This window comes from Camelina sativa, chromosome 6 (assembly GCF_030686135.1).
Source record: "Camelina sativa cultivar CO46 ecotype springtype chromosome 6, ASM3068613v1".
NCBI lineage: Eukaryota > Viridiplantae > Streptophyta > Magnoliopsida > Brassicales > Brassicaceae > Camelina > Camelina sativa.
Window position 1 is genome coordinate 2,424,590 of NC_141885.1, and position 21,443 is coordinate 2,446,032.

Genomic DNA, 21,443 nt, shown 5'->3' on the forward strand with positions numbered 1-21,443 from the left:
TCTAAAGACCACAATAAAATTAAAAATACATGAATCTAAGCTATTAAAAAATTATGTACAAAACATTTGCGTGTGTGTAATAAAATTACAGAAGCCTTTCTCTGGCAAGGAATCTCAAGAACAGAAAACCCTAGTCTCCAAGTTAGAGATATACGTATTTACAGAGAAACAAATCTATACTCTTCAGATACCAACAAGATCCTTATAGATCTGATCGTGAAACCTAGCGGAGCGCCGTACACTTGCGGCTCTTCTCGCTGTGTATCCGACGGTGGTGGGTCTAATCGACCTCTGCCTCACCATCTCAACGAACTCAGGATCATTAGAATGACCCTCGTACCGAATCCACTGAATCATTTGATGGTATTTAGGGAAAAACCTCATTTGGACTGACTTGTATACGAAGTAAGGGATCAAAGCGAAGATCATGACGAATAAAGTGGTGAGCCAGTATGAAGGAGCAGGAGCTAGGGCTTCGAGGAAGACCATGTATGCATCGGAAGAGAAACTTGGGGTCATAGCTCCATATATCATGAGGAAGATGTACCAAAAGGCTATCGATCCCCAAATCACAATGTGTTGGACCCAAGTGAAGTAACTTATTGATAAAGCCATCTGGAGATTGACAACCCACACGACGCAAGTGTACATTGTTCCACCGAGGATTTCCCGGCCTGCGGTTTTGCCATTGGAGTCAAATAGGTTGTGTTTTAGAGATTCCTTGCAGAGGAAGAAAATAGCGAGAGCGCTTATGAATCCATTTAACATCCATCCTATAATCCTTTTCCAGCTGAAGAGAATGTTCTGAACACCTTCTTGGTATAGCAATGGAAACTGCCAGAAACAAAGATTAAAGGGTAAGTGACTGTAGCAGGGGTCGAAAAAATTTACAGCAGATTTCAAGAATCTTAATCTCTAAACCTACCTTGTAACAGAAGCGAGCTGAGACGTCTTGATCAAAGACTCCAAGGGCAATGACAGGGAGAGAAGAGAAAAAGACGTTGAAAAGAGAAAGGAACCAGTCGTTGTATGCAGGTTGTCCCGAGAAGGAAGTGTAAGCTTCATATAAGAACACTGTGACTCCGAATGTGATATTCTTGTAGAAGAAGTAACAAATCTGGAAATTGCGAAAACACGGGGTAAGAGAATGATTGAGACTAATGGTGTAATCAGAGAGAAGTTTCAGTCTTTTTACCATTGATGCGATTCTGCTGTAACACCAATGACCATGAACTAACAATAGACGTTCTAGATATCGGAATTGAGCAATGGCGATATCGCTAGACATCACTGCTTGCATTCCTTCAACACCGCTTATACCAACACCAATGTCTGCTTCTTGAAGCATTCCTACATCGTTTGCTCCATCTCCAATCGCTAAGGTTGTTTTTCCAGTTCCAGATTTAACCAGCCGTGTAACCTAGAAAACCCGAAAATAATTGTTAGAATTGAAACATTAGAAAAAAAACATGAGAAATGTCATCAAGATGTAGAGGTTGTACCAATGCTTTTTGTTTAGGTGATGATCTACAGCAAATCACAGAGGCACAACCAGTGGCAAGATCAAGAAACGTTTTCTTGATTTCGTCCTCGAGGGCATAGGTTAGCGATTTCCCATCAATGATCAAAGCAAATGCTTCAGAGCTTGCGCCTGATTCAGAGAGTAAGGCCTTTCCTGCTTGTAGTTGCATCACAACGCTTTCTCTTGATGCCAATTCGATTTCGTCTTTGCCTCCAGATTTCTCTAGAGATTTGATTTGAGGTGTCTCAAGGTTTATGATGATCTGTTTCATCTCTTGTCTTAGTAAACTAGAAGCAAATCTGCAAGAGAAGATTCTGAAGTCAGTAACCAAAAAAACACACACACAAGAACAGACATAAGACAAAGATTCAAAATAAGTACCCAATATTGATAGCTGTTTCCATTTTGTCTCCAGTTAGAACCCAAATCTTGATTCCAGCTTGAGCAAGTTTGTCAATACATTCCGGGACCTGAAACACCCATCAACCGTTAATTCCAAAAACCTTGAACAACTTGTAGCTTTATATAGTCTTTCAAAGTCATACCCCATTTTGAAGTTTGTCCTCAACAGCAGTAGCACCAAGGAGAATGAGATCGCGTTCCATCCTATCCGTGATTTCATCTATCAAAGTTTCACGATCCTCGCTCACCGAAGCCTTAGCTTCATTGAAATTCTTGTTGAACTCTATGTACTCATTCTCATCTACCTCACGGTATGCAAGTATTAGAGTCCTTAGACCAGCATCTGCATATTGGTTTACATGTTCTTGTGTTTTCGCCTCGAATTGACGACCGTGCTTTGCAAGTCTTTCGAACATTACACTAGAAACAGAACACACACAACAACATCAACGTTAGTTAATAAAGTCTTTCAACAATAAGGTTTTTAAACTATGGTTCAGTGTTGCAACTCGCTTACTTGTCAGCTCCTTTAGACAACAGCAAAAGCTTCCCATCATCGTCTCTTACAATAACTGACATTCTCTTCCTCGTGCTATTGAACTCAAGAACGTTTAGTAACCTATAAACCCTGCAGCAAGAACAGAGGAAAACATGAGTTAGAGAAAGCGCAACCTTACATCAAAAACAAGTGAGTCTAAAGAACGAACCTTTCGACTTTGTCTCCTGATGCAAGATCCAATTCACGGAACGAGATCCCATTTTGTGTCCGGTTAAAGAACTCGAAACCAAACTCTCGAGCTGCAACAACAAACGCAGCTTCATCAGGAGACTCAGCTTCATAAGAGACATTCCCGGTCTCTTCATCGGTCTCAGGTATAGCCGTGTGACACACAGCAAGCAATCTAAAAAACTTCTGCAACACGGAAGCTTGAGGTTGCCTAACCCAATTCCCATTCATAACCCTTTCATCCTCAAAGTTAAACCCTTTGATCTTAGGAGCAGAACTGTCAACAACAACATCTAAATCTTCATTAACCAAAGGCGAACCACCGCTTCTCACAGCCATAGCTCTCTCAACCTCAGTTATACCACGTCCATAAGCAGTACCAGCGATAGAACACTTAATAAACTCCATTGAGTTGCAAGTCAAAGTCCCGGTTTTGTCAGATAGAATTGTATCAACCATACCAAGCTCTTCATTCAAATTCGAAGTCCTTGCCTGTGCAGGTTTATCAGTTTCTTCATAATACATATGAATGTCTCTATTGATGAAAATGCTCTGAAGAACTTTAACAATCTCAATCGAAACGTAAAGCGAGATCGGAATGAAGTAACTGTAAAGCATCACGGCTGTGAAGAAGTGGTAAATTGCAGCCATTGGAGCTCTCTCCGGATCAAAGAAGATATCTGCATCATCTGGTTTCAAATACCATCTCTCTGTTCTTCCGTTCTTGACCTTATCCTCTCTTGTCTCAACACCAAAGATGATTGATCCAACGAATGACATTAGAAACACCAAACCAAACATTAAGTATATAATCTTGTCCATCTTCCTCTCAATCCTACTTCTCTTCGATGGTGGATCAGTTGAATTCTGAATCACCTGTATTTTTCAAATTTGGGGTCAACTCAGAATCCAAAACAGAGTGAGAGAACAGAGCAGATATAAAAAAAAAAAAAGTTCGTACCTTTGTGTCATGTCCGGTGAAAACAACAGCTCCGTAGACATACTCTGTGTTTCTAAGCTTGGAATCACGTAGAAGAATCTGTTGAATCGACAATGGGAACCTCTCTTCTTCAAGAGCCAAAGTCCCAACAAACACATAAAGATTCACATTTGGATCTTCACATCTAACAAGTGCTCTGAAATCTTTGAAATCTGAATCTTGATTCAACAACGAAGAAGTCGCTTCAAGTCCTTGTTTCACTTTCAGATTCGTCTCACCGTCCAGATTCATCGTCTCTACATAACAGATCGAGTCCTCGTAGCTCGACGACAATAACAAAAGATCCGCCGGAAAAAACTCGTCTTTTTCGACTCTCACTATGTCACCTACTCTTAGTTTGCTCCACTCTTCTTGCCGGAATATTCCATTCCCGTCGTGTACTTTGACCTTTCTGTTATTCACCTCAATATCCTAAGAAAAAAAAAAATTTTGATTCAAGGGTTTTAATAAAGATCCATACTTTATGGAAGATTTATTAAAAATCGAAACTTTATTTTTTGTACTTGAATAGCAAAGTTTGACTTTTTAAGAGTAAAGATTGAGTTTTTGTTTTTAAGATCGGGCGGACCTGTTGTTTACGGCGCCAATCTTCGATACCTTCTTTAACCATTGTGGCGGAGATGACGAGAGCAAGAGGCAAGAGAGCACTAACGGCTCCATAAGGAGAGAGATCAGTCAACGACAAGACTCCGGTGACTAGAAAGTAGAAGTTAGCTACGCGGCGGAACTGCTCGAAGAGAGATTTAGGGAAGAAAGAAGCGACGGTGTATTTCGTCGACCGGACGTAATTCCCGGCGTAGTTCCGGCGTTCAGCTGCCGGAGAGCCCGGTTCGTTACAATAGACGACACGGGAGAAACCGGGTCCTCCTATGTTGGAGTGATCCTCTTTGAAACTTGATTTGCCACAAGTGTAGGAATAGATCTTGCTTAGATGTAATCTTCTTCTTCTCCGACCAGGACCAGGACTAGGAGTACCACCAGCCATAGCTGCTTATAGTTACAAATCTCTCTTCTTGTCTGAAAATTTTGAGAAATAATTTTGGGCCTTTAATCAAGAAAATACTTGGAGAACACACTTGGGTTAACGAATTAAAGAACGTTAGAAATGTTGAAATCGTTAAGATATGAAAAAAATTGGGAAGATGGAGTCTTTTAAAAAATGTGTGAAGCTAAGAAGATTTTTTTTTTTTTTTATAAAAGAGAACCAAACTTTGAACGACGACTTTGAATCGTAACACTTTTGGCTCGTTTTCTTGACTTTTTTGATGGATGTTTCTTTTTTTTTTTTAAATAGAAAAGATATACTAATTGTCAATTTGTCATGAGTATTGTTTGTTTCGAAAAATATCGAAAATATGTACGCGGGTATTCTTATTTGCCGGGCAGAATAATACATCTGGTTGAGAATAATCTAAATCGAGTTTTCCAAATTACATTATACACGATTGCTTCTAGTTCTAGAATAGCGTAATCTAGTTGGTATATTTTTACCTTAATAATTAAACGATATGTATCACATATTTGTAGCGGTAAATTATCAAACAAACCGCAAGTGTTTTAAATGCGCAACGGAAGTAAGTTGCAATCCAGTTCATCGAATCATCAGCGCATTCACTGCACCGATCAATACTTATAAAATCATTATGTCAGGTCACTAGAATAAAATACAGTACTGATTAGTTTTTGTTTTTTTTTGTTTTGTTCTAGTATTTTGAGACAACAAAAAAAAATAGAGAAATGATAATTATTAAGAGCTGGACGAGGCGTAGCAATCGGTTGATTGCTGATCTATTTGTTTATGTTTCTCTATTCTATTTCTCTTCCATTTCTCATGAGTCATGCATGACATGGAAGCTTCTTGGAATTATTCTATTACTTTTCATATCCCGGAAATAACTGAAAATATTGATCCGACTCATCGAGGTTTATGAGAATTTAATTATTGTACCATTTAAGTCATCTATAAGAAGTTAACTATCAATAAAAAAAAATTTAACTATCTATTTCTCTATGATAAGGCACAATAGGAGGTAAGTCCATTTGTAGAAGGCACAATCACACCAAGGATCGAGTCCCGCTTCCTACGAATGTAGGAATTTGGCTAATGGGCCGGCCAGTTGTGGCCCAATGGTTGACAAAAAAAAAAAAAAGTTTTGTAATCCGTAGATATATTTTTTATATTAGAAAACTATTCGTTTTTTTGTATTTTCCTTTTTCTCCAATAAGGTTTAGAAATAAATGTTTACTTCAAAAAAAATTTCTTCTTCAATTCGTTAACCCAAAGTTTATTAACAAGCACTACAAGAAAGTGAGTCCATTGTCATCTAATATTCCGTCACAATAATTATTTTTTCGTCATAATAAAAATATTGTTACGAATCTGTGACGATTGGTGAATGGTTACAATATGCTGGTCACAAATTTGTTTTAGTCACTTAAACGTCACAAAAGTTGCGACTAAATCATACGTATCTATTTCGTCACCAAATGTAACGATTTGTAAATGTATCTAAAATGTCACAATTTCGTACTAAAATTATCGTCCCAAATACGTTTTATTTCATGACCGAAATCACGTATTAAGTTAGTCACTATTTACGACGCAGTTGTAGTCTCAAAACGTCACACTTAGTGACATGTTAAATGTCACTTTTCCGTCACGGTTACTAACTAAGAACATGTATCAAAACTGTCATTTGACAAAACTTTAGTCTCCAACCGTCTCTGATGATTACAAAAAAATCGTTGCTAATTAGTCAAAAATATCAACTAAAACTTCGTCTCAAAACCATCATATGTGGTGACCAGCATAACCGTTTTAAATAAGTCACTAATTATAACAAAACTGTAGTTTCATAATGTTACAAATGACGACTAAACATCTTCACCTAACTATCACAAAGTGTTGCATTTTGTTACTATTATTACGTTATAATTTTAACTCATGAACACCAGCTATTTTTGCCAAAATCGTTGCAATTATGACCTAAACCATCATCCCCTGTTTTTTTTTAAAATTATTGTTACAATGATACATAATTTATATATTAATAATTAAAATAATATTTTAAAATAAAGACACCAATATCCAACAACGTGCTAATCCAAATCAAATTTATGAAAAATAAAATAACATCATATAAAATAGAAATAAAAACCATAGTATTATGAATAAACTAAATAAAGCCAAACCAAACTTAATTAAGTAGCAACTAGAAATAAAGCCAAACCAAACTCGATTACATAGAAATTTCAGGGGAACTTGTGGAAACATAGTTGTCCTCTAGTGCTTGGAGACGTTTCTCGAGGAGTAAGTTTCCATCACGACTCTTTTTCAATTCATTTTCAAGTTCTTCAAGTCGATGGGTTAATGTACCCACTTCTTCTTCGGTAGGTTGTGGGACAGATGGATCACCCAAAGACATAGAAATTCCATTGTGCAGTGACCCAATTCCAAATACACGACCTTGTTTTGATATTCCAGCAATCTATTAAAAAAGCACACATTTATAAACAATGATATGTATTTTCAAACACAAAAAAGAGTAGTAAATTTATAACTCAACAAAACATATGTAGCTATGCATAATTTAATCTAGAACTCTTACCTTAACATAAATTTCGTTTTTCTCCTCTTGGGTTAAACCCTCACCATTTGAAAATTCTCTCTGTGACAAGAGTTCTTCCACATGTTCATCAAAATTTTCTGCAATGAGTCGTGCTTTTTCATCAACATATGTTCCATCAGATTTCTGGGTGTGTTTTTTTTCATTACAGCAATGAAAGAAGAGTCTTCGTTGTTGGCAACCTATAAGGGAAAAATAGTCAATGTGAGAAATAATATAAATCTTCAATTACAAATAGAGAAGTTTTGGTGGAAAAAATAGGAATAATAATAAACATAAACATTACCAAAGCATCTTGCACTTTGACATAACTACGTGAACCTGCTCTGTGTCGATGGACACCTAAACCATCACGAGTAGATAGTCGCGTAGTACGAGCTTTCTCACTTTTACCTTTGGCTTTTGGTGTCCTCCAATAATCTGACATTACACTCCAATGTTCAGAGAGAATCCAATCAGGTTTTTCTCCATTGGATTTTGCTGCATTGGACTTTGCAAGGCTAACCATTCCTTTAAGACGAGTAGCAGCAACCTGATCAAAGTTGGCTTTAACAAGATGCTCGATTGAGGCATCCCACTCGAAGTATGTCTAGAATATAAATTATGTCAAAACATTAATTAAATAAATGATGAAAGTATTATTCAAATGTTCAATAACAAAAGCAAACCTTAAATGTTGTAAACCACGAATCTTTGAAAAAACCAGGCACTTTTGACCAGCTATACCATGGTCCGTTAAAACATGATTCAATGATCTTTCGAATACGTGTTGATACTTCAGTGTTACTTTTGAACCTGTAACACATGTGATTAAAAAATAGTCATATTCATATTTGTACCTTTAAGTACATATTTAAAAAAAATACCATTTAGCTCCATTTCTTCTTGACGGATGAAGCACTCGAGTATCACGTATCACTGGTGCAATTTGTTCTCTTTCTTCATTTGGTTCAATGATTGCTGCAGCATTTGAGTTTGATGGTCGAGGAGATGATGGTCTTCGCAAGCCAGCAGACTGAGAACCTCCAGATTGAAGATTACGTGATGTTCCAAACAAACGCCCACTTGTAGTTGGAGGACGAGTCATCTATCATACAATAGAAATGAAGATTAGGTAAAGACAAAGTAATTAGGAGATAAAGTTGAATAAAGAAGATATTAATACACCAAATGGACTAAAACCGTCTGTGCATAACCCAAGGTACACATTTCTTGGCTTGGATGCAAAGTCAGGGAATACTTCTTGAAAAACTCCCTAATCAAACTAGCCTCCGTTACTCTGTTTGTTGGATCTCTCTATACCACAAATCGATCTCTCTATTGCACAAATCGAGTTATTTACCTCTCCATCTATGATTTGTTCCTTGTTCATGTCAATTATTTATTATTTGATTACAGTACTCTTGTAGATTTGTTCCTTGTTTCAGTCACTTATGAAACATGGTGTTTGGCAATTTAGAATTATACAATAGTTTGCGCAAATTTGTTTTTTTCATTGTAGCTACAAAGCTTTCGGTGGTGCTTTGTTTTTTTTTTAACATCTTACGGTGCTCTGTTTTTATATTTTATAATTAATTAAACATGCTTGTCGTTTTCTTCTCGTGAGTCTCTTAATAATTTGACTAACTAATAATTAATTAATGTTAATGTTTCCATACAGATTTCACCTCTATTTTTACTGAAGGGTAACAAGATGAACCAGGTACTCTATCTCACTATTGTAGATTTTGAGTTTTTGATTTGTTAAAACCATCTTTTATTGTTTAGTACTTCTATGCAGATTCCAGATGATAGTCTTGAACCACTTTCTGGTAAATACTTGTTCACTTATCCTCTTGTAGACCTTGTTTTCTTATTTTAATCTATTTGGTACTAATTTATGTTGATCAATTTTTTTTTTTTAGAACCTCCTGATATACGTATATGGTTTCCAGACAATGTGTATGAATCGCCAATGTTGGATTCAAGTGATCCTTGTTTTGATTCTTTAATTCCTGAAAGAAGTGAATGTATAGAGGAAACAAAAATGAAGACAGACACCACAAGATTTGAAAGTGCATACGATGTTTGTCCTACAACAATATTGCTAAATACTTTTGAACCAATTTTTATCTCTATCCAGCTGACATATTATTTTCCTTGTAGATTACAGAATTAGATCACCTTATAGTTGACGAGAGTGACATAGAGGAAGATAATACGTCAAGTATTTTTCGAAAACCTGCGAGGAAGCAAGATTATAGAATAAGAAAAGATAATCAGAATAGCACTACAACAACAGCCATTGAATCAGAAGTGATTTCTTTGAAAAGCCGAGTCAATTACCTAGAAGACGAAGTAAAAAAATTGCATGATCTTATTAACTCTTTGATATCAAAAGTACATTATGTTGACTATGTATTTTGTTTATATTTAGAAAATCATTAAGTGGTGGACAATAGACATGAGATTAACATTCTTTTATTTATATTCATGCTGTTTCAGGAATTAAAAAGGTGAACATGAGATAGATGGACATGAAGCAAGCCTAAGATGAATGCTTTTTTTTTTCAACCCTAAGATGAATGTTTAACTATAAGTTAAAATAGTTTTTTACTTTAAAAGAGTATAATTTTTTTTACTTATTAATCTATATTTTCCTTAATACAATACAATGAACATTCTCCATATTAAAAGGTCACAAATGTGTGACAAATAATTTTGTCTCAAATAAATGTCACTATTTGTGACTACATGATTGTAGTAAAATCGTCACACTTGTTACAATTAATAATATCGACACTGTTTAGTCGCTAATAGAGACAATTTTTTGTGACGATTTATTTCGTAATAATATTGTGACGAAATAATTACGAATTTATGACTGAAAAGTTTTGTCACAATAAAGTATCTAAACGGTCACAAATTTGTGACAAAAAAATTTAGTCTCAAACTAACGTCACAATGACAGTTTTTTCTTGTAGTGAAGAAATAGATATTTGTTTATTAGTAGAATAAAATAAAATTTTCATAAAAAATTATTGATAGATTTTAGAGAGAGAATAATAGATCACTTTTATGAAAAGGATAAATTAATAAACTACTCAAAAATTAATTTTTAAAAGACAAAATTAACTATAAAATATTATATTTCGTTGGACCAATGTTTAGACCCGTGAGTCAATATTAGAATGTTAATCCAATATCATTAAGTATGAAACCAGTTCATTAAACGTTGTTCATGTGATATTTTATCAATCAAACATGCATACCATTCATCTACTTGTATTATTATCATCATCTCTGGCTGCGCGACCATTCCAAATTTCTAACATCATTGTCTATCTCTATAAATGATTACTATAATAAACTAATATAAACACATTATTGCTTTGACTATAAAATGTGCGGCATTATAATTTAAAATAGTGGTTAGAACTTTTTTGAAAATTTAATCATTTATTACTATTAGCTTTGTTGAAATTAGGTTTCTTGGATAATGTAACTTTCACTAACCCATTAACCGGTTTCGGAAGTAACCACTTGTTTAGACAGTGGTGATATAGGTCGTCAAGCGATTCAATTAACTCAAAAATACTTCTGCACACCAACTTGGTTATTAATCTTGACGTACCTCTAGAACCAAACTAATTCAATATGATCAGACGATGACGATCATGTCACTACTTATATAGTATGAGTTTTTTTTAAAGAGTGTTTCGTTCGTCGTCATTGAATTCCAGAAATAATATTTTGCAATACAATAGGGTGAATAGTTGTCTTTTGAAGTATTCTTGACTTCCTTAACACGTGACTTTATAATCATCCATGACGTCATGGATTCATATTTTGTCATTAATATCGCAATTGTTATTAGTACGTTTTTGGGATTCTTTTTTTTTTTAAAGGTCGGAATCAAAAGCTTCTAGATATCATAAATGAAGAAAGTTCATATGACCTGTGACAGCCATTAATGAACAAAAAAAAAAATCAACGGTCATACACATTTTATATATCTAACTATACAGCATTCACATAGGAGATTAATGTTGTTGTTGTGGTCTGGATATCGATGTAACAAATAAACAAAATGATGTCAAGACAAAATAGGGTTTAATAATGATTTTATATGTACCCTGGCAAAGCATTGAGATTTCCATTTTATCATTGTAGCAAAACGTTTAAATAGAAACTTGCCATTCTATTGAAAAGGCCCTTTCGGATCATATACAACAAAGGTGAATATACATTAGACCCAATAAGAATAGAAATGGGACTGCCGCTCCAATGATTGACAGAGGGAAGCCCAATGGGAAATCCGAAATCATTAAGAAGTTTAAGAACGCAATTCCGTAGGTTTGGATGAGTAAACCAGATAATGTACAATAACAAGCATAAGATTCAAACACAAACATTATAATTTGAAACAATCAAAAACTTGTGGAATAACGCTTACTCGTTTTGTAACAACGATGGAAACCGAGTGTGTCACATATGAATGAACCAAGGTCTTATAAATATCTTGTTTTGTGAGTGTTGAGACGTTTAAAGTTCAAATTATCACTAAGGATACAGATAAAGTTGATTACGGTAATGATCTTTAAGCAAGAAGATGATGCTTCTAGATGAAATCGATGTTGTTACAAGCAAGCTGATTCCTGATTCGGTCTCAAATGTAGATTGTTGTAAGTTATCTCACTATTTTGGTTGCTCAATGTTATATTTCGATCGTTCACTTACAAATGTGTAGGAATCTTTGGAACTATATGAAATTGTTGATTTTGTAATAATTTCTTTCTTCCTTCGTATGTTTTGTAACATACTCTGGGTGATGGATTAGTTGCAAATTTCTAGTCCAAAAAAAAAAAAAAAGATGTCATGGGTTAATATGATGGATTACGTATATTTTACTAATTACATGTCATGGGTTAAACAAATTAATGGTTACTTTTGATTTTTCATAGTGGGGTTTTTTTTTTTTGTTTCTAGAAATTGCAACTATAGTAGATTGGACACAAGATAACACCAATACCAAATTACCAACTATACTTTCTTGATTTTAATATAATTTGAAAATAAGACAAATGAATGATGCGAAAATTGACAATAATTTCTTTAACAAAAAAGAAACAGAAAATTGACAATAACATAGCTTGTATATATATCTTACACTTGCGTTACACATTTTTTTGTTTTGATCAAAATTACCATAATTCATAACACATTGCGTTACACATAATTAAATAAACACACAATAAAATGTGTCACAAGTTCCTTAGAGCTAAGTAAGCAAGTACTCTATAAGAAAGCAACATAATGGCAAGAGCCAAAACATCCCACATCATATTCCCAATCCTCAAATTCTTAATCCCTTCATAATTCATAACACTACAATGCAACCCTGATCCACATTCATAAACCTCATCCCATGTGTATTGAACCCCAACAAGAAGCTTGTAGCAATAATGGCTAAAGGAAACATACTTCAACCACGCGATGAAACCTGGTATATGTTGAATATAGTAACCTCCAGCTAGTAAGAACACTAGCATTAACACAGAAGACAATGTCGCTGCTTTCTTTGCGTCCATCAAGATTGCTCCTAGAGCTAACCCTACGCCTTGGGCCACTAGAACATTGTAGAGAACGATCATAAGAGTCATGAGGAATGTGGTTAAAGATGGCTTAAGACCTCCCATCCAATATGTGATTGTGACAAAGATCGTTGGAAGAATTAGTTCCATTGGTAAATCGCCAACTGTTCTTGCTATGTAGTAAGAGGAGAGTCTGTAGATTCCGGAGGATCGCTCTTTTATAAGCATCGGTCGTTCTTGAGGGAATGTGAAAATGGCATTGAAGAGAGGGAAGAATCCCCAGAAGATCGAGAAAAAGAACAATAAACCCACCTGTTATAGTGAAAAAAGAATATTAATGGGGCAATATATGACGTTTTATTATACGTTAAATTATATATGAATTAGTGTTTTTTTTGTTGGATGTACTTTATTCTAAAGAAATGTATTAGTATTATTTTATATTCTCGATCTGTAGCCAACAATCAATATTGTGTGATCATGTTTCTACATATATACTTTCAAAGTTTCAATTTAGAAATTTCGTAATATATATTGTATTTGCTGCCAAAAGGAAAAAGTATTTTTTGTTTGATGCCAACTATTTTATATATTTATGTTTAAGAAATCGAAATTCTAATGCCATGGTTTACTTTTTTTTTTTCTTACCTGATCTTGTATATGGAAAACGCGAGAATGCCACCATAAGAGACCAGAAAGCAAAGAAACAGACATGACCATAAATATTCTAAGTCCTGAAAATGATTCGTGACTTCTCTCCTTTAAACCTCGTTTCAGTAGAACTGAGAATTGCATCCACCAACTCGTTGGCCATCGATCTTCAGAAAATCCAAAAACAATGTCGTTATGATAAATGAAAATCAACAAAAAATTTTTAAGTGTTATTACATAATGACTTGAACCAAGACTTACTTGTTAATGACTTTGTTCCCGATCTAGTGATCGTTTGATCTTGTGGAAATGTTCTTGAAACCTCTTCTTTCAAAGGTGGATACAAGTTCTTTTTGTAAGACGAAATTAACGATTGTTTCACTGAGTTTTGTTCTTCGAGCCGATCTAATCTTCCATTTATTTCGACTTGATCACAATATTGTTTTGTATCCGAAATAATTCCTGCAAAAAACAAAAAATGTATATATTTCCAATCATTGTTAAATAACAAGAACTGTATATACTATAGTCATAACCACATGATTTCTCCCACTATTAACAAACCTTTTCTTTCTCTTTCAAGATTGATTTAAATTAAGAAAGCAAAAACCTTTTGTAATAAATATCCAAAGAATAGGATAGAATTGTCGTTGTCACATATCTCATGATGCATGAGCAAATAAAAAGAAAGTGTTTAACTTTATACCCGAACTTAGCTGTTTCAATTTATTTCCCTTTTCAAACTTAAAACACACAGTAAATGAATTTCGAAAAGATTTTGTAACTACCAATTGATCGGGACACGTAACGGTTCGTATTAGTGGTGCAGCCGTGTTATATAATTCACATTCAAATCAAATAGTATGCAACTATGCATGTATGAGTTATAGACGACGATAATTAAAATTAAAATATTTAGTACATACCGTTAGCAAGATCAAGCACAAAATCAGCCGGGTTAACGAAACTCGAACCGGGTTGATACCCGATAGAACCAAAATACTCCATGACCCGACCCGAATCTCCACTATAAATCGGACATCCTTCCGATAAAACCAACACTTTATCGAACATACGATAAAGCCGGCTCGAAGGCTGATGAATCGTCGTTACCACCGTCCGGCCGCCACGTGCCAGCGATCTCAAGGTGGCCACTATACGGGCTGCCGTGGTTGAATCAAGACCTGACGTTGGCTCATCAAGAAGCAACAAACTCGGGTTCACAAGCATTTCTTGGCCGATACTTACCCGTTTTCTTTCCCCACCCGAAATTCCTCGGATCAACCCGCCTCCTACTACGCTGTGACAACACCGGGTCAACCCAAGATCCGAAACCACCGTCTCAGCCTGCTCTAGTTTCTCTTTTCGGGTCAGTTCTTTAGGTAAACGGAGCAAAGCCGTGTACGTTAGCGTCTCCATGACCGTTAAGTGTGGGTAGAGAACGTCGTCTTGTGTAACGAACCCTGTCTTCCGTTTAACGGAGCTTGTAAACGGGGTTCCGTTATAGCTAACGGTTCCGGATAGCTTCCCTTGTAAACGTCCGGCTAACGCCGTTACTAGCGTAGTTTTGCCACTCCCTGATGGACCAAGCATTGCTAGTAACTCCCCTGGTTTGACTATACCGCTTACACCGTTAAGGATTAATCGGTTCAGTTTTGGTTCTTGTGAACCGAACCAATAGCTTCCTTTCTCGGTTTGTGATTTAATACTGTACGCCAACTCTTCAAACTGCATTATATAAACACAAATCAAAGAAAAAAGTGAGAAAAAGACAATACATGACTTAAGAGATCTATGTATGAATTATTAACTTAACGACCTTGAGGGTTATAGGACGTAATGATTGACGTAGAACTGAAGATTGTCTTGATTGGTTACTCGGACCGTCGTAGTCGTCATCGTCGTCAAGGCATGGGATAACATGACTTGGAGAGCTAAACCGGTTTTCTTGAACCGGACTAGTTTCGTGTCGGTTTGCACCCGGTGTTTTCGGAAAGCTAGATTCGTGCTCATTAGGAGGCATCATCTAGAGAGGGAGAGAGAGAGATGAAGAGAAAGATTTGGTTGTGTTGAGTTGAGAAGTTCACATGTAATGTGATGTGTATATAAAGGAAAGAAGTAGGGACTCTCTCTTACTATGGAGGGAAAATTAAGTAGGAGAGAGTATATACTTATTCATAGCGCGATTAATTCATTTTCCACTTTTAAAATACAAATAATGTCAACTTAATTATTTTTATATTTCTCATAATTAAACTGATAAATCACTACAAGAAAACACGCTCTTTACGAAGGAAATCTGCGATGAACAAATGCCTTCGCAAATTTGTAATGAATTTGCGGGTCATTTGCTACGAAGACGAGGACCCTCGCAAATCCCTCGCAAATTTGCGAGGGATGTGCGATTCATTTGCGAGGAAACAGCTGTCCCTCGCAAATCTATCGCAGACTTGCGATGAATTAGCGAGTAATATAATCTGTAGCAAATTTGCGAGGAAGAAGCGAGTGATTTATGAGGGCTTTATTGGTATAGGGTTTAGAGTTTGAGCTTAGGGTTTGAGTTTAGGTTTAATTCTGAAGTGAAGTTCCCAGTAAAAACATCAAGAGACAAAAAAATATTTGAAATGAATCAACATGTGTAAAGAAAACACATATATAAGATATATATATATATATATATATATATATATATATATATGTAAATCAAGAGGTGGTTTACTTTCATTATGAACATATGACCAAGTGTTAAAATGTTTTGTTCAACATTTGCAATGTAGAGTCCATAGTCCAGTAATCACCAAATATATGAACAATGAAATTTCCAAAACATTTCCAAAACATGAAATTAATGGAGATTGTATCATTGAGAAAATAAAGTTGATGCAAAAAAATATATACACTTGCGAGGGATGTGCGGTGGATCTACGAGGATTCCCCTAGCTAATCCCTCGCAAATTGCAAGAGATTTGCGATTAACTCTAGCTAATCCCTCGCTAAATCCTCACGGTTCCCTCACAATTTGATCTTTTATATGCAAATTAAAGAAGAGCATTACTAACCAACATTGCATCAAGAGACAAGAAACTTTGGAGATTAATTTCCAAAGCATATGAAAATATGAACTTAGCAAACTAATAACATGAACTTAGCATATATACTAATGATATGAACCTACCTTAATTTCATCTACATATAGCAAACTATTTGTATATACATCTAATAGTTTCCATTATATAGTATCTACACATATAATGAAAATTTAAATTTCAAATATAGTGTAAATGGATCATTTTTATTTCTTTAGCTTTTGATTGTCTAACATTTTAATGAGGATAATGTTGGTATATAAAATGTATTTGATTATAAGGGTGCGAGAGATTTGCGACGGATTTCTTATTGGGCCTTGCAGATCCATCGCAAATTTATTGGTCTTGCAGATCCGTCGCAAATTGCGAGGGATGTGCGATTACTTCACGCTAATCCCTCACAAATTGGTGAATTTTAATTGGTCAGTTTGTCGGTTGTTGCGACTAGTTTGCGAGGGTTCGTAGTTAATCCCTCGCAATATCTGTGAGGGATTTACGAGGCTACAAATATTTATATATACAAAGAGCAGGTTTGAGCAAAGCTCAAACTCATTCTCAGAAACCCTAGCCGCTCTTCTTCATTCTCTCAAACTCTCTCTTCTTCATCATCTTCTCCGGCAAACCCTAACCCTAGTCTCCTTTGTCTTCTCTGTCTTCTCCGGCAAACTCTAAGCTTCTCCGTCAAATCCCTAATCGGCTCTTCTTTCTCTTCTCCGACAAACCCTAATTGGATTTGACAAACCCTAATTGGATCCGTCAAACCCTAACCCGCTTTGTCTTCTCCGTCTTTGCCGCTCTTCTCCGTCAAGATCTGATTTATTTTGATTTTGATTTTCTTATAAATGTTCAATGGGAGCGATTACACAAGGTTCCTGTCTGATCAAGGTGTACCCGCTCCCACAGGTTCTAACCATACACGAACTCCTGCCGGTTCTAATACTCTCCGTTCAAACTCGCAACCACTACCTCAGACGCCATCTTATTATACTCCTTCTCCTTCACCCTCTAATGGGAATCTTGGATCTGGGGAGCATCAAGAGGTGTCTCCACCCGCTCGTTCGTCTTCTACAGGAACTTCTACATGTCTCAACAATCTTACCCTCGAAGAGTTACTCGATAGTCCTGGGCGTGGAGGTTTACCGAAGCTAAACCCGCGACGACCTCCAGGAACTCTGGTAAGAAATTTTCATGAACCTTGTGTAATTGTTGAATAGGAATCATAGTTGCATATTGAATAGGAATCATAGTTGTAATTGAATCCAAATCATAGTTTTAATTGTTGCATGAATCCGAATAGTAACAGTTGTAATTGTTGAATCCGAATCATAGTTGCCTGAACCTTGTGTAATCCGAATCATACAAGTATCATTTAAGCTTATCTTCATAGTTGCATCTTGAATCCGAATCATTCAAGTATCATTCACTCCTTTCATGTTGTAATTTGTTTGAAGGTTTGACCAAGATCCCTCTGTTGCTTCTGCTGTATGAAGCATCTTTGAAAGAGATTTCAAAGAGCCTCATGCCAATTAGACACATACGCCGACTAAAGTGGTAGACTGTTGGTATGAATCTTTTGCGGTAAGTCTAATCTGTCTTGCAATCACACAATATGTTTTGTTTTTCATTTTTAAACATATACTAATTTACTATTTTTTTTGGAAGCACCTATACAATTGGGACCGGTCCATCAATGATAGAGTTAGGAAGGAGTTTGAAGACAAGCTTAAGGATAGGATGTGTGATCAAGTGTCTAGGTGGAAGTTAAAGTGGAAACTCAAAGGTGATGAGGCAATGCCACGGTGGATTGATCCTCAAGTATGGAGTGGTCTTGTTAAATATTGGCTTGATCCCAAATCAGAAGTCAAGATTACCAACAGCCGGAATGCTCGATATCATGATCCTGATGGCACCGACATATATAAGCACCGATCTGGCCAAACCTCTTTTAAAGCCCGTGCTCGAAAACATGTAAGTGTTTAATCATCTCTCTTTTTCTCCTTTTCATCTCTCTTTTTCATATTGACTAATCATCTCTCTGTTTCTCTTTTTCAGTCTGAGCTAACTGGTGAGTTAACTCCTGATTTTGTACGCATCCTAGAAGAGACTCATCGAAAGCCTGATGGGTCTTTTACGGATGGAAAGTCGGAGTCTCTGTTCAATGAGGTGTACGGGGGAGAATGGAGAGAGCACTGCTTCTAGTGGGGTGCCAATTCATATCAAAAACAAAATTTACACATCGGTAAGTTGTCTGTTTTATATACTTTGAATGTCTTTGTTTTTGTTTGAGTTTTGTGTTTGTCTTTCTTTGAAGTTCATTGATGTTTTGTTGTTTTGTTGGTAGGTTGCTCCAAAGAAGAAAAACAGGATCTATGGGGTTGGTTCTTTGCAGTTTGAAGCATCCTCTAGCAGTAGTGTTCAACCACCATCGTCTTCTCCGGCTAATGATCCGGTTCTTTTAGCTCATAAGCTAGCTGCAGCTGAAGAATGTATTCAAACTCAGGCGACTCAAATCCAACAAAGTGCAGAGAGGATGCAAAGCTTTGATATATACTTCGAGTATCTCGCTGAAAAGGATCCGAAATTTGCTGCTAGGTTTCGAAACCCGACAAGGACCAACCCAGACGCCGGAGAAGGGGGCAACAACGATGATACAGTAAACGCCGGTAGTGGAACCGGAACCAGAAACATCAACTCTCTCTCTGAAACTTTTTAAACTCTTCCTTTTATCACTCTCTCTCTCTCTGAATTGCTTTAAACACTTATGTTTTGTAATGTAATTTTTTTTTAAGACAATTTAAGTTTCATTTCAATTGGAATTTATTTTTTTGGATTTTATTAAGAATTTTTATTTTATTCACAGTTGTGATTTGAAATTAAAATTTCATTTAATTTCAATTTAATCTCAATTCTATTCCCAATTCAAATTTAATTTAATTTCCGTTCAATTCTATTACCAATTTCAATTCAATTTGCGATGAATTCAGTTTCTCGCAAATTGCTTCAGAGTTGTGAGTCAATATGTTTCTCGCAAATTGCTTCAGAGTTACGAGTGAATAGGTTTCTCGCAAATTGCTAGTGATTTGCGAAGAAATATATACTCGCAAATTGCGAGGCATTTGCGAGAGACAAAAGTTCTTCGCAAAATTTGCGAGAGACAAAAGTTCCTCGCATAATTTGCGAGGGATTTATGATGTTTGAAATTTGCGAGATGTGATTTGCGAGGGATCGTAGTATCTCGCAAATCCCTTGCGACTGTTGATTTGCGAGGGATTTGCGATGATTTCTTCCATCGCAAATCGCGTGTTTTCTTGTAGTGAGTATTCTTCAATACAACATACGCGAGTCACTAAACTTCTATGTCCTATCCTATCTAAGAAAAAGAATGAATATGATATATAGTTAAAGCTATTTTCAATGAAGAGGTTGTAGCCAACTATTATTTGTCTTGTATATATCAATGTGAAATATCAAATCTCTATTATTCTCGTTTAATTTTTCTCATGTTAATCTAACTTTGTGTAGTAATAGCTCACTAGAAGGAACAAACTAGTAGGTTACGTATTGTGGTCTCTTATTCTTGCATTCGTTTCACTAAATGTCGTTTTATTTTATTTTCACATATAAGTAAAGAGTATCATCATAAACTTAATTATACTTTTCATCAATATAGTTTTATACGCAGTGATTTTGTCTCTAAATATGTATATAACATATGAAAGTATAAAACGATATTTTATAATAAAATAAAAAGATTTTACAGCAAAAAAAGTAATAGTAATAATAAGATTTGTCGCCGTCAGTGTAGTGGTCGAATCCCTCGTCTGTCGGAAAGAAAAATCTCGATATCCTTCTATGGTGACCTCCTAATGCGTTACCCATCTCCGGAAAAGTAAGAGAGGGAGCTCCGGAAAAGCAAAACTAGAGAGACAAAAGAGATGCGTGAAGGAAACATGCGAGAAAGAGTATTTTATTTATATTTTTATATTTTTCCCCAAAAAATCTAGACCGTTGGTTATATACAATTAACAATAAATTCTTTTTACACCCAGATGGATGGCATGACTTTTTGTTTTTCATTTTCCTGGTTTAATACCATATACGGTAGTTTATTTGATGAATAATTAGTTTATTAAAGTCGAAAAAATTATATTATCTGATAAAAAAGTAAAGATTAAAATCATAATTTTTGTTTATAATTATGATGTCAAACAATAATCATAATACGCTTAAACAATTTCAAACTAAATTAAATTATAAATATTTAAATCGTCAACTATTTAATAAACTAATAATGCATCATCCATAATTGCAAACATGGCATTCTAGTCATTGTTTGTTAATAGAACAGTAACTATGTTTGTCAGTTTGATGGTTTTAGCCGGATTTACATTGATCAGGTAGTAAATTTAAATTTTAGTTAAGTTCGTATAGTTATAGGTATAACTTAAAATTTCGTATATGAATAATAAAATAATTTAGTTCACGGAGGATCGAATTGGCCGTTTTTTCAGTAGTAGTAGTATTAGATATTAATATAATGTTAGTCGGCATGAAATTACGAAATTCTGGCATATTCGAAAATTAATTTGCATATTTTTTTGGGACAAAAAAATAATTTTCATTTTAAGGCATGAAGCCCGAGCAAGAAAAACTACAATTAATGGACAAAAAGCTTAATTTTTCTTGAACACGTAGCATGTTTGTGACGTCATAGTATGGAGAAAACATAAAAGTCTTTTTTGAGAGTGACAAAAGCAAAGCATTTTTACTTTGTTTCTGGTCCATAATTTATATAAACCATACATGATAATCCTAAGAGAGTGACTCAAATGCACCTATAGGAGTTAGTAGCATTT

The 21,443-nt window shown here is 35.3% G+C and overlaps 2 protein-coding genes and 1 pseudogene across 3 annotated transcripts; all 3 read right to left on the reverse strand.

The window, feature by feature from the left end:
* Positions 1–14: 14 nt before the first annotated feature.
* On the reverse strand, positions 15–4,949 carry LOC104790176 (phospholipid-transporting ATPase 10). Its single transcript, XM_010515877.3, has 10 exons — positions 4,220–4,949; positions 3,613–4,062; positions 2,632–3,527; positions 2,442–2,552; positions 2,068–2,344; positions 1,904–1,992; positions 1,503–1,821; positions 1,196–1,420; positions 926–1,117; positions 15–834 (listed from the first exon to the last, which is right to left on the reverse strand). The coding sequence occupies exons 1-10, from the start codon at positions 4,634–4,636 to the stop codon at positions 184–186; spliced, it is 3,627 nt and encodes a 1,208-aa protein (XP_010514179.2). The 5' UTR covers positions 4,637–4,949; the 3' UTR covers positions 15–183.
* A 1,941-nt stretch (positions 4,950–6,890) lies between these two features.
* On the reverse strand, positions 6,891–8,364 carry LOC104793881 (uncharacterized; annotated as a pseudogene).
* A 4,029-nt stretch (positions 8,365–12,393) lies between these two features.
* On the reverse strand, positions 12,394–15,640 carry LOC104790177 (ABC transporter G family member 21). Of its 2 annotated transcripts, XM_010515878.3 has the most exons (5): positions 15,321–15,640; positions 14,428–15,229; positions 13,763–13,963; positions 13,499–13,668; positions 12,394–13,162 (listed from the first exon to the last, which is right to left on the reverse strand). In XM_010515878.3, exons 1-5 carry the CDS (start codon positions 15,525–15,527, stop codon positions 12,521–12,523), a joined length of 2,022 nt encoding a protein of 673 aa, XP_010514180.2. In that variant the 5' UTR covers positions 15,528–15,640; the 3' UTR covers positions 12,394–12,520. The 2 variants fall into 2 exon arrangements, with proteins under 2 accessions (XP_010514180.2, XP_087311872.1); XM_087455746.1 differs by lacking the exon at positions 12,394–13,162 and having other exon boundaries at positions 13,179–13,668; positions 15,321–15,613.
* Positions 15,641–21,443: the final 5,803 nt, after the last annotated feature.